Here is a 14,155-nt window from a genome sequence, read left to right on the forward strand (position 1 = left end):
CGGTATGATCCTTACCGCTCAACGCCGGTTTACTCCGCCACCAGCTACATAGACAGCTGTGACATAGTCCGCCAGCCAATCTTCCGGCTTAGTCGTGCCATCGTATGTTTTTGTGTCTCGAGGCAATTGGAAATTGCGCACCGGTGGCTCTTCTCCCATGATTCGCGGGCCAAAGCACTTTGGGCCAGGAGGACCCTCAGATTCGATTATTTCGGAAAGATGCACTCTGTCCAGCCTGTGCCTCACATCCTGGCCTGGCAAGCATCTTTCCCCCACACGTTCCCCCAAAGGGTTCCGGTAGGCTCTGACTCGTTCCACCTCGAAATCTCCTTCTTCATATCTTTCTGGTTCCGCGGCTCTTGCCTGCCGGTACCTTGGTGGTCGCATTTCTTCTTCAGCATATGCTGCCCTTGCAGCTCGATAATTTTGCCCGGTTTCACGTCTACCGGCATGATTGTTTCCGGCATAACCATTCCGCGCATAGCCATTTCCGGCATAGCCGCGACCTGCTCCATAGCTTTTTTCTCCGGCATCATGTGGCCCAGCTTTTTGTTTTCCGGCAAGAACCGGATCATACACGGTCATCTGCCGCGCATTCGTTTCTTTTTCCCTTCTTTTATCTGGATGGGGGGACGAGGCCTGCCCCTGGGACTTGCTTCCGGCAACTTTTGTCGACCGGATCGATTTTGACTCTAGCGCTGCTTTGTTCATCCTAGCAAGCTCATCATTTTGTGCCTGTATGGTATCAAGCAGCTCTCTAACTCTATCCTGTTGCTTTGCCAGAGCCTCGCCGGATAGCGAGTCACACATCTCCATAGCGGCCTTAGCAGCTTTTATAGTTTTATCCGGACTACTGTACTTAGGTTTCTCTACGATACTCACAGATGCAGAGGTACTTTTGCCGGCATGAATTTCCTTACGCAAATCCTGATCTAGATTGCGAGCCTTAAGCCGGTTTTCTGGCATCCTAGCGGCATGAGCGCTAACTTAAGCAAAGCCATGGGCAGCGTTGTACTCACGTAGGGTTAGGTTCAGCTCGCGCTGCGCCTGGAGGATGTTTGCGCCGCCGGTAAGCAGCATCTTGCGTGTCGCCTCCAGCTGCGCTTGGGCCGCAGCCGGGTCGATGTTCTGCGAGATAGGCGTCGCCAGCACGTTCATCGCCGCTTGGAGTGGCATTTCCGGTGGTGCTGAAGATGCTCCCGCGGCGCCTACGTCGCGCTCCAGTGGTGGCTTGGCCGCACGGGTCGATGCCGCACGGCCAGCACCTTCTTCCACAACGTCCTTGCCGGTGCCAGCCACGCCAGCCATCATGACCTCCACGCTGCCGGCGGCGCGGCCAGCACATAGCCACCTTGGCGGATCCGGTGCTACCAGCACCGGCGAGAGGCACTGGCGCACAGGTACGGTGCCGAAGTAGATGCGGTGGCTGCCGAACTCGATGATGCGGCCGTTCTTGGGGAACTTACCGCCGTTGGCGAAGCAGCCCGCGTTGTCGTTGATGAAATCCATGGCGTAGATGCGCTGCACGAGCGCGGACACCGTACGCTCGCCTGCAACATCGAGGAGGCCCGCCCGAATATGAACTCCAGCAAGCGCCTCTCTCTGCCACACGGTGGGCGCCAACTGTCGTCGTGGTGAACAGACAGATGCCATGGGATGGCTTAAGTTGGGGCCGAGTTGGACTTTAGAGGATTCGGGGGAGGGTTTTGGATCAGGTAGGATGAACTTCCGGGTGCTTTCCTCAAGAACTTGGCCAAGGCCAGAGGTAGAAGAAGAGAGACACAAGGATGAACTCCGTTCTAGATCTTCTCTATTCCATGAACAACAAGGTTACAAGTTTTTCTACACAGGGATCGTCGTACATACATGCGTGCCCGTGAAGAGGGCTGCCCCCTCTCCTTATATAGGGGAGAGGGTGGCTTACAGGGGAAGAAACCCTAATGGCATCTTTGAACAGACAAACTACTTTACAAAGTTACTTTACAAAGCTACTTTAATCGTAGGTGACGCCGGTATCTTCTTTAATCGGGGACTCCTATGTCCTCCGGTTGCTCTCTGGCGTCACCTTCTTCTTTGGCGCCAGGGCTTCGTTTAAAGTTACTTTGCTTAGGTCATCCTTGTCCTCTAGCTCTTTGAGAGAATCTTTGACCAGTCCTGCCGACGTGCTACAGTGCACTCCTTTCCGGCGGTCCGGTGTCTTCTTAGCCCATACCGGTATACCTACCTTTGGGGATACCGGTATAGATTTACTTAGCCAATCGCTTAACTTCGTTCTCCGGAATGAACATCAAACCGGTATCTTGATGGCTCAAACCATCCGGTTTGGCATGCCCTTGGCATACAGGGGGTCATCCCCCCAACAAAAGTACTTTGCCCCAACGTAACAGTGAGGTTGTCAATCTCACCGGCTTGATGAAAACAAAGGATTAAACGTATTGTGTGGAAGATGATGATTGTTTGCAAAGAACAGTAAAGAACAATTGCAGTACATTGTATTTCAGATGTAAAGAATAGGACCGGGGTCCACAGTTCACTAGTGGTGTCTCTCCCATAAGATAAACAGATGTTGGGTGAACAAATTACAGTTGGGCAATTGACAAATAAAGAAGGCATAACAATGCACATACAAATATCATGATGAGTACTATGAGATTTAATCAGGGCATTACGACAAAGTACATAGACCGCCATCCAGCATGCATCTATGCCTAAAAAGTCCACTTTCAGGTTATCATCCGAACCCCTTCCGGTATTAAGTTGCAAGCAACAGACAATTGCATTAATTATGGTGCGTAATGTAATCAACACAAATATCCTTAGACAAAGCATCGATGTTTTATCCCTAGTGGCAACAGCACATCCACAACCTTAGAACTTTCTGTCACTGTCCCAGATTCAATGGAGGCATGAACCCACTATCGAGCATAAATACTCCCTCTTGGAGTCACAAGTATCAACTTGGCCAGAGCCTCTACTAGCAACGGAGAGCATGCAAGAACATAAACAACATATATGATAGATTGATAATCAACTTGACATAGTATTCAATATTCATCGGATCCCAACAAACACAACATGTAGCATTACAAATAGATGATCTTGATCATGATAGGCAGCTCACAAGATCTAACATGATAGCACAACGAGGAGAAGACGACCATCTAGCTACTGCTATGGACCCATAGTCCAGGGGTGAACTACTCACACATCGATCCGGAGGCGATCATGGCGATGAAGAGTCCTCCGGGAGATGATTCCCCTCTGCGGCAGGGTGCCGGAGGCGATCTCCTGAATCCCCCGAGATGGGATTGGCGGCGGTTGCGTCTCTGGAAGGTTTTCTTTATCGTGGCTCTCGGTACTGGGGGTTTCGCGATGAAGACTATATGTAGGCGGAAGGGCAGGTCAGGGGGCGTCACGAGGGGCCCACACAACAGGCCGGCGCGGCCAGGGCTTGGGCAGCGCCGCCCTAGTGTGGCGTCACCTCGTGGCCCCACTTCGTATCTCCCTCGGTCTTCTGGAAGCTTCGTGGAAAAATAAGCCCCTGGGCGCTGATTTCGTCCAATTCCGAGAATATTTCCTTACTAGGATTTCTGAAACCAAAAACAGCAGAAAACAGCAACTGGCTCTTCTGCATCTCGTCAATAGGTTAGTGCCGGAAAATGCATAATAATGACATATAATGTGTATAAAACATGTGAGTATCATCATAAAAGTAGCATGGAACATAAGAAATTATAGATACGTTTGAGACGTATCAAGCATCCCCAAGCTTAGTTCCTACTCGCCCTCGAGTAGGTAAACGATAACAAGGATAATTTCTGAAGTGACATGCTATCATAATCTTGATCAATACTATTGTAAAGCACATGAGATGAATGCAGCGATTCGAAGCAATGATGCAGACAATGAGTAAACAACTGAATCATATAGCAAAGACTTTTCATGAATAATACTTTCAAGACAAGCATCAATAAGACTTGCATAACAGTTAACTCATAAGCAATAAATTCTTAGTAGAAAGTTTTGAAACAACACAAAGGAAGATATAAGTTTCAGCGGTTGCTTCCAACTTCAACATGTATATCTCATGGATAATTGTCAACACAAAGTAATATAACAAGTGCAATAGGTAAACAGGTAAGAATCAATGCACACAGTTTACACAAGTGTTTGCTTCTAAGATAGAAAGAATAGGTAAACTGACTCAACAATAAAGTAGAAGAATGGCCCTTCGCAGAGGAAAGCATGGATTACTATTTTTGTGCTAGAGCTTTTCATTTTGAAAACAAGAAACAATTTTGTCAACGGTAGTAATAAATCATATGTGTTATGTATAAGACATCCTATAAGTTGCAAGCCTCATGCATAGTATACTAATAGTGCTCGCACCTTGTCCTAATTAGCTTGGATTAACACGGATTATCATTGCATAACATATGTTTCAACCAAGTGTCACAAAGTGGTACCTCTATGCCGCCTGTACAAGGGTCTAAGGAGAAGGTTCGCATTGGATTTCTCGCTTTTGATCATTCTCAACTTAGACACCCATACCGGGACAACATAGACAACAGATAATGGACTTCTCTTTTAATGCTTAAACATTCAACAACGGGTAATATTCTCATAAGAGATTGAGGTTTTATGTCCAAACTGAAACTTCCACCATGATTCATGGCTTTAGTTAGCGGCCCAATGTTCTTCTCTAACAATATGCATACTCAAACCATTTGATCATGAAAATCGCCCTTACTTCAGACAAGACGAACATGCATAGCAACTCACATGATATTCAACAAAGGTAAAAGTTGATGGCGTCCCCAGAAACATGGTTATCGCTCAACAAGCAACTTATTAAGAAATAAGACACATAAGTACATATTCTTCACCACAATAGTTTTTATGGCTATTTTCCCATGAGCTATGTATTGTAAAGGCAAAGAATAGAATTTTAAAGGTAGCACTCAAGTAATGTACTTTGGAATGGCGGAGAAATACCATGTGGTAGGTAGGTATGGTGGACACAAATGGCATGGATTTGGCTCAAGGATTTGGATGCACGAGAAGAATCCCTCTCAATACAAGGCTAGGCTAGCAAGGTTGTTTGAAGCAAACTCAAGTATAAAACGGTGCAGCAAGACTCGCATATAAACATACTGTAAGCATTATAAGACTTTACATCGTCTCCTTGTTGTTCAAACACCTCAACCAAAAAATATCTAGACTTAGAGAGACCAATCATGCAAACCAAATTTTAACAAGCTCTATGTAGTTCTTCATTAATAGGTGCAAGGTACATGATGCAAGAGCTTAAACATGATCTATATGAGCACAACAATTGCCAAGTATCAAATTATTCAAGACATTATACCATTTACCACATGCGGCATTTTCCGTTTCCAACCATATATCAATGAACGAGGTAGTTCAACCTTCGCAATGAACATTAAGAATAAAGCTAAGAACACATGTGTTCATATGCAACAGCGGAGCGTGTCTCTCTCCCACATAAATAATGCTAGGATCCGATTTTATTCAAACAAAAACAAAAACAAAAGCAAACAGACGCTCCAAGCAAAGTACATAAGATGTGACGGAATAAAAATATAGTTTCACTAGAAGAACCTGATAAGTTGTCGATGAAGAAGGGGATGTCTTGGGCATCCCCAAGCTTAGATGCTTGAGTCTTCTTAAAATATGCAGGGATGAACCACGGGGGCATCCCCAAGCTTAGACTTTTCACTCTTCTTGATCATAGTATATCATCCTCCTCTCTTGACCCTTGAAAACTTCCTCCACACCAAACTCAAAACAAACTCATTAGAGGGTTAGTGCATAATTGAAAATTCATACATTCAGAGGTGACATAATCATTCTTAACACTTCTGGACATTGCACAATGCTACTGAAAGTTAAATGGAACAAAGAAATCCATCAAACATAGCGAAACAGGCAATGCGAAATAAAAGGCAGAATCTGTCAAAACAGAACAGTCCGTAAAGACGAATTTTCCAGGGGCACTTAACTTGCTCAGATGAAAATGCTCAAATTGAATGAAAGTTGCGTACATATCTGGGGATCACGCACATAAATTGGTAGATTTTTCTGAGTTACCTACAGAGAACCCTGCCCAAATTCGTGACAGCAAGAAATCTGTTTCTGCGCAGTAATCCAAATCTAGTATTGACTTTACTATCAAAGACTTTACTTGGCACAACAATGCAATAAAATAAAGATAAGGAGAGGATGCTACAGTAGTAACAACTTCCAAGACTCAAATATAAAACAAAGTGCAGAAGTAAAATAATGGATTGTCTCCCATAAGCGCTTTTCTCTAACGCCTTTCAGCTAGGCGCAGAAAGTGTGAATCAAGTATTATCAAGAGATGAAGCATCGACAGAGGAGTTTGGAGTTTTCTCAACTATACATGTTATCTTATCTATGTAAGTTTCAGAGGCTCCTTTTTCATTACTCTTAGGCTTGCTATTCTCATCAAACAAATTTTCAGGAACAAGCCAACCATAGTTATTTTCTAGAGCTTCATGCATTCCTAGGAGCTTGCTAGGTATCGGTACTTTAATCTCCCCTCCATCATTAACATTATTAGTGTACTTTATTCTATCAATGTCCATCTTTTCAAGGGTACTAGCAAAGTTGGTGTAAGAGCCAAGCATCTTATATTTAATAAAGACTTTTCTAGCCTCTCTTGCTACACCACCAAATTCTTTAAGAAGGGTTTCTAAGACAAAATCTTTCTTTTCTCCTTCCTCCATATCAGAGAGTGTAAGGAACATATGCTGAATTATAGGATTGAGATTAACAAATTTAGTTTCCAACATGTGTACTAAAGAGGCAGCAGCAATTTCATAAGTAGGAGCAAGTTCTACCAAGTGTCTATCTTCAAAATCTTCAGCTATACTAACGTGAGTGAAAAAATCTTCTATATTATCTCTTCCAATTATAGACCCTCGGCCTACCGGTATGTCTTTTAGAGTGTACTTAGGAGGAAACATGATGAAATAAACAAAAGGTAAATAAAGTAAATGCAAGTAACTAATTTTTTTGTGTTTTTGATATAGAGAGCAAGACAGTAAATAAAGTAAAGCTAGCAACTAATTTTTTTTTGTGTTTTGTTTTAGTGCAGCAAACAAAGTAGTAAATAAAATAAAGCAAGACAAAAACAAAGTAAAGAGATTGGAAGTGGAGACTCCCCTTGCAGCGTGTCTTGATCTCCCCGGCAACGGCGCCAGAGCTCATCATTATCATTAGGCACAACAGTCATTCCTCCTTTCTTAGGAACACAATGCACAGGACTGACCCATCTACTATCAGCAATAGGATATATAATTCCAGCTTCAAGAAGTTTTAATACCTCATTCCTTACCACATCCTTCATCTTAGGAATTAGACGACACTGATGTTCAACAACAGGCTTTGCATCATCTTCCATGTTGATAGCATGTTGGCAAATAGAGGGGGAAATCCCCTTCAAGTCATCAAGAGTGTAGCCAATAGCTCCTCGGTGTTTCTTCAATATTTCCAATAACCTTTCTTCCTCAAAATCTAAAAGCTTAGAACTAATAATAACAGGATATATTTTCTTATCATCAATATGAGCATACTTAAGATTATCAGGCAACGGTTTTAAATCAAAAATAGGATCTTCCTTTGGTGGTGGTGTTGTACCTAAATCTTCAACCGGCAAGTCATGTTTAAGAATAGGTTGACGAAGGAAAATTCCATCAAGCTCATTCCTTTCTTCCCTAAAGACTTCACTCTCACTATCCTCCAAATATTGCTGCAAAGGATTATTAGGAGCAAGAGCAATAGACGCACACTGTTCAACTCTAAAATCATTATTAGGCAAATCAGCTTTATAAGGAGTTTTGGCAAATTTAGAGAAATTAAACTCATAAGATTCACCAGCAAATTTAGTCACAATTTTTTCCTTCTTGCAATCTATAACAGCTCCACAAGTATTTAGAAAAGGTCTACCAAAAATAATAGGACAAGTCTTACTAGCAGCAGAACCAAGTACCAAAAAGTCAGCAGGATATTTAATCTTACCACATAGAACTTCCACATCTCGAACGATACCAATAGGAGAGATAGTTTCTCTATTAGCTAGCCAAATAACCACATCAATATCTTCAAGTTCACAAGAACCAATTTCATGCATGATTTCCGTATAGAGCTCATAAGGTATGGCACTAATACTTGCACCAATGTCGCATAAACCATAATAACAATGATCACCAATTCTAACAGAAAGCATAGGAACACTGTCTTTCCTAGACTTATTAGGATGTGAAACAATATTAGAAGCATCTTCACAGAAAATAATATGACCATCTTCTACATTTTCAGTCACAAGATCCTTAACTATTGCAATAGCAGGTTCAACCTTTATTTGTTCTTCAGGTTCTATAGGTTTCTTTGCACTTTTATTAATCGCACTAGTTATAACAGAATACTCCTTCATTTTAACAGGAAAAGGAGTTTTTTCAATATAAGCTTCAGGAAGAATATGATCAACAGTTTTAATTTCAACACATTTATTTATAGATGAATCAGTTTTATCTTTGTAAGGTTCGTGATACTTATCAAAATTCTTCCTAGGCAATTCAAAATGAGAGGCAAAAGCTTTATAAAAATTTGCAACAACTTGAGAATCAAGACCATAAGCAGCACTCATATTATGAAATTTATCAGTATCCATAAAAGTTTCAATGCATTCATAATCATAATTTGTACCTAACTCTCTATCTTTGTCGTTCTCCCATCCTTCGGTATTCTCTTGGATCCGATCAAGAAGGTCCCATTTAAACTCTTCTTTGTTGCGTGTGAATGATCCAGAACAAGTAGTATCCAGCAAGGTTTTATCTTGAAAAGAAAGTCTTGCATAGAAATTATCAATGATAATATTACCAGGAAGCTCATGAATGGGGCATTTGAGCATTAAAGACTTCAATCTCCCCCATGCTTGGGCAATACTCTCTCCATCATGAGGCCAGAAATTATATATGCAGTTTCGGTCTTTGTGAATTTCACTTGGAGGATAGAATTTAGAATAAAATAGAGGCACAATATCCTTCCAGTCAAGAGAATCACCATTCTTCAGCAATTTATACCAATGCGCCGCTTTACCAGACAGCGATATGGAGAATATTTTCTTTCTAACTTCATCCATAGCAATACCTGCACATTTGAATAACCCGCATAATTCATGTAAAAACAGTAAATGATCTCCAGGATGGACTGTTCCATCCCCCTCATAGCGGTTATCCACAACACGTTCAATAATTTTCATAGGTATTTTGTATGGAACCTCTTTCTCACCTGGCGCCTCATCCACTACCTTTGCAGTAGTAGTAGATTTTCCAAATAGAAATTCAAGAGAAGATCTCTCCATAATGAATTATAGCAGCAGGCAGAAATAAAATCAGCACGTACAGTAAAGGTTTCCCTTACCAATTCCACTTACCAGTAGCGCTTCACTCCCCGGCAACGGCGCCTGAAAATAGTCTTGATGACCCACAAGTATAGGGGGTGTATCGTAGTACTTTCGATAAATAAGAGTGTCGAACCCAACGAGGAGCAGAAGGTGTTGACAAGCAGTTTCGATGGAGGATTCACTGTAAATGCTCACAGACAAGTATTCAGGGGGTTTTGATATAGCAGATAAATAAAGTACAAGTAAATAAAATGCGAGAGTAATAGTTGCAGCGAGTGGCCCAATCCTTTTTAGCACAAAGGACAAGCCGGTTTGTTTACTTATAATGACCAAACGTTCTTGAGGACACACGGGAATTTAGTCTAGTGCTTTCGCTTCATATAGCTGATTAATCTTCATTGTTTTGATAAGTGTTGTGTGGGTGAACCTATGCTAATGCATCGCCCTTCCTAGGACTAATACATACTTGTGATTATACCCCTTGCAAACATCCGCAAATACAAGAAAGTAATTAAGATAAATCTAACCACAGCCTTAAACTCTGAGATCCTGCTATCCCTCCTGCATCGATATACCAACGGGGGTTCAGGTTGCTGTCACTCCGGCAACCCCACAATTAGCAAACGAATACAAGATGTATTCCCCTAGGCCCATAAAGGTGAAGTATCATGTAGTCGACGTTCACATGACACCACTAGAAGAATAACACCACAACTTAAATATCAAACCATTGAATATTAATCAACATAGTTCACTACTAACATTTAGACTTCACCCATGTCCTCAAGAACTAAACGAACTACTCATGAGACATCATATGGAACATGATCAGAGGTGATATGATGATGAATAACAATTTGAACATAAACCTTGGTTCAATGGTTTCACTCAATAGCATCAATAACAAGGAGTAATCAATACCGGGAGAGTTTCCCCTATCAAACAATCAAGATTCAACCCTAGATGTTACAGCGGTGACGAGGTGCAGCGGTGGAGATGGCGGTATTGATGGTGGTGATGATGGTGATGATGATCCCAATGAAGTCCAGCTCGATGACGATGACGATGGCGTCGATTTCCCCCTCCGGGAGGGAATTTCCCCGGCGGATTCCTGCCCGCCGGAGAGCTCTTTTCTCTCTGGTGTTTTTCGCCCCGCAGAGGCGGCTGTGTCTCTTCGCGATTATCCTCTGGAGCTTAGGTTTTCGGGGCGAAGAAGTACGCGAAGGAGAGGCGACCGAAGGGGGCTGTGGGCCCCCTCCCCACAAGGCGGCGCGGCCAGGGCAGGGCCCGCGCCGGCCTATGGGGGGGCATGGCGGCCCTCCTCGGCTCCTCCTTTTGGCTGGCTCATTCTTCTGGGAGAATAAGATCTTCGGTGTAATTTCCGTCAATTATTGATCTCCAGAAATATTGCATTCTGACGGTGCTTTTTCCAGCAGAATCCTGACTCTGGTGAATGATTCTCCAATAATCATGAAACATGCAAAATAGATGAAATAACATAAGTATCATCTCTAAATATGAAATATATCAATGAATAACAGTAAATTATGATATAAAATAGTGATGCAAAATGGACGTATCAATGAGTTTGCTCCAATGATCAAGAATGCCTGGCAGGACAATGGAGGCTCTCATATGCTGATGGAGTTGAATCAAAAACTAAAGAATATGGCCGGCCAACTGTCAGGATGGGGGAGAAACACGTTTGGCCAAGTTAGTCTTGAGTTGCACAGACTTAAAGAGGAATTAGAGAGGATGCATGCGGATCCGTTACGTATGGGGCCATCCCATGCGGAGATCAAGGTAACAGACCGTATAGTTGAACTGAAACATCGGGAGGAGATCATGTGGCAGCAGCGATCCAGGATTCAGTGGCTGACGGTGGAAGACAAAAATACAAAAAAATCATCTTCGAGCAAGTCAGAGGAAGAAGAAAAATAAGATTGGGAAGATTAGAAAGAGAGGGTACCATTACTGAGAATGTACAGGAAATCAGTGCTGAAACTACTGAATTTTATAAAAAACTGTACAGATCAGAGGGGACGTCTAATATGGAGATGGTCCTTGAGACAGTGCCATGCAAGGTTACCCCCATAATGAATGATGGTTTGCTTAAAACGTTTACAGATAGTGAGGTGAAAGAAGCTCTATTTCAGATGTACCACACAAAGGCTCCGGGGCCTGACGGCTTTCCCGCGCATTTTTTCCAACGACACTGGGAATTATGCGGGGGCGAGGTGACCTCAGCTGTGCTGAGGGTTTTACGAGGGGAGGATGATCCAACAGAAATCAACAACACGTTTATTGTACTAATCCCCAAGGTGGCAAATCCAGAAGAATTGGGCCAGTTCCGGCCCATAAGTTTGTGCAACGTCATATTCAAGATTGCATCAAAGGTAGCGGCAAACAGACTGAAGGTGATCCTGCCAAAAATCATATCAGAAGAACAATCTGCTTTTGTTCCTGGGAGATTGATCATGGATAACATTATTACAGCTCTCGAGTGCTTGCATTTTATGAAGAGAAAGAGGGCTAAGGACCTCAGGTGTTGTGCTCTAAAGCTGGATATGCGGAAAGCTTATGATAGAGTCGAGTGGGATTACCTAAAAGCCATTATGCTAAGGCTTGATTTTCATCGACTTTGGGTGGAGATGATTATGAGACTAGTTTCAACGGTCTCATTCTCAGTTCTTTTGAATGGGGAACCTCTCGAGAGTTTTAAGCCAACTCGGGGTATCCGCCAAGGCGATCCAATCTCCCCCTATTTGTTTCTGTTGGCAGCAGAGGGTCTTTCGTGCCTTCTAAAATCAAGAAGTCAGTCATCGATCTTAAGTGGAATCAAAGTGGCACCGTCAGCACCGATGGTAAGTCACTTGCTCTTCGCGGATGACAGCCTGCTGTTTTTCATAGCTAATGGGGAGAGTGCGTTGGAGGTGAAGGAGGTACTGAAGCTATATTGTGATGCTTCGGGATAGCAAGTAAATATGGACAAGTCCTCGATTCATTTTGCGAAGGGAGTCTATCAGGGATGAAATCATGGACACTCTCAATGTTCATAATGTCTCTCTAAGTGAGAAGTATCTAGGCATGCCTTCTGACGTTGGGGTCTCGGTCAATGGAGCGTTTAAATATCTGAAAGATCGAGTTTGGAAGAAAGTCCAAGGATGGCTAGAGCTGCTGCTCTCCGTAGCAGGGAAAGAAGTGCTAATCAAAGCGGTCGCGCAAGCGATCCTGACGTTCTCGATGTCCTGTTTTCGGCTTCCAAAAGGATTGTGTGAGCATCTAAATAGTCTGATCCGCAACTTCTGGTGGGGCAGTAAGGAGGGAAAGAGGAAGACATGCTGGGTTGCATGGAATGATATGACAATGCCCAAGTATATGGGGGGTTTGGGTTTCCGCGACTTTGAACTCTTCAACTTGGCATTACTAGCGCGACAGGCGTGGAGAATTTTGCAGCAACCGACGACGCTGAGTGCTCGGATACTCAAGGCTGTCTATTTCCCTAACAATGACTTCCTAGATGCACAGCTTGGAGACTCCCCATCTCACATCTGGCGAGCTATCCAGGATGGGAAAGATGTCCTCAAGCAAGGACTGATAAGGAGAATCGGTAATGGTGAGGATACAATGATTTGGAACACCAACTGGATTCCACGGAATGGTTTCCTGAGGCCGGTGACATGTGTTCATACAGAGGAGGAACCGCCGTAGTTTGTCTAGGAATTAATCGACGAGCAAGCTGGTACATGGAACCTTGCAACACTACAGAAGTTTTTTCTCCCAATGGACGTGGAGTTGATCTCAAATATCCCCTTGAGTACTCGACGACAGGACTTCTGGGCTTGGCATTATGACAAGAGAGGTGTGTTCTCGGTTTGGTCGGCTTATCATATGCTGGTTGATACTCGAACCCGTAGAATTGCTTGGTTGGACGAAAATGCAGGTATGTCAAACATACAGGGGGAGGAAAGAAGCTGGACAGCTCTTCGGAATATAAAGATACCATCTAAATTGAAGATTTTTCTTTGGAGGCTTGCAAGAGACTCACTCCCTACTGCTGATTTGTTGCATCATAGACACATGGCACAACAGAGCTCATGTGTGATATGTGGCGAGGAAGACTCGTGGAGGCATTCTCTAGTGAATTGTAATATGGCAAGGTGTGTTTGGGCTTTAGCTCCACCAGATATTATTGACCTAATTGGGCATATCCGAGAACCACATGCCAGAGGCTGGCTCGCGGCTGTTTTTGAAGCATTACCGCATGAGGAGAGGACCAGAGTTGTGGTAACCCTTTGGGCAATTTGGCATGCAAAGCGGAAAGCAGTGTATGAGGGGATGTTTCAGAGTCCTTTGTCGACCAATGCATTCGTCGAGAGGTTTCTGAATGATCTGAACCTATTGGTTGCTCCACCTGCCAAAGAGACGAAACAAAAGATCCACTGTCCGAAGTGGATCCCGCCGCCTGAAGGTATGGTGAAGGTAAACGTAGATGCTGCACTATCGAAGAACTCCTCGATGGGGTCGATCGCGGCAGTAGTTCGGAGGGAAGACGGAGCCTTCATGGGAGCCTCATCTGTTGTCCTGGTGGGAATTACAGAACTAGAGATTCTAGAAGCCCTAGCATGCAGGGAGGGCATGGCGGTGGCAGCAGACCTCCTGCTACAGAGATGCAGGCTGGCTAGCGACTGTGCCAACGTGGTG

At 43.5% G+C, this 14,155-nt stretch overlaps 1 protein-coding gene across 1 annotated transcript; it reads left to right on the forward strand.

The window, feature by feature from the left end:
* The first annotated feature begins 12,538 nt into the window (after window positions 1-12,538).
* LOC139838847 (uncharacterized mitochondrial protein AtMg00310-like) lies at window positions 12,539-13,162 on the forward strand. Its single transcript, XM_071828866.1, has one exon. The coding sequence runs from the start codon at window positions 12,539-12,541 to the stop codon at window positions 13,160-13,162; it is 624 nt and encodes a 207-aa protein (XP_071684967.1).
* Window positions 13,163-14,155: the final 993 nt, after the last annotated feature.

The sequence above is a fragment of the Lolium perenne genome, chromosome 4 (genome assembly GCF_019359855.2).
Source record: "Lolium perenne isolate Kyuss_39 chromosome 4, Kyuss_2.0, whole genome shotgun sequence".
NCBI lineage: Eukaryota > Viridiplantae > Streptophyta > Magnoliopsida > Poales > Poaceae > Lolium > Lolium perenne.

Excerpts from the sequence above, each read along its gene's own strand:
- LOC139838847 (XM_071828866.1), top strand. The coding sequence starts at position 12,539 with ATGCCTTCTGACGTTGGGGTCTCGGTCAATGGAGCGTTTAAATATCTG.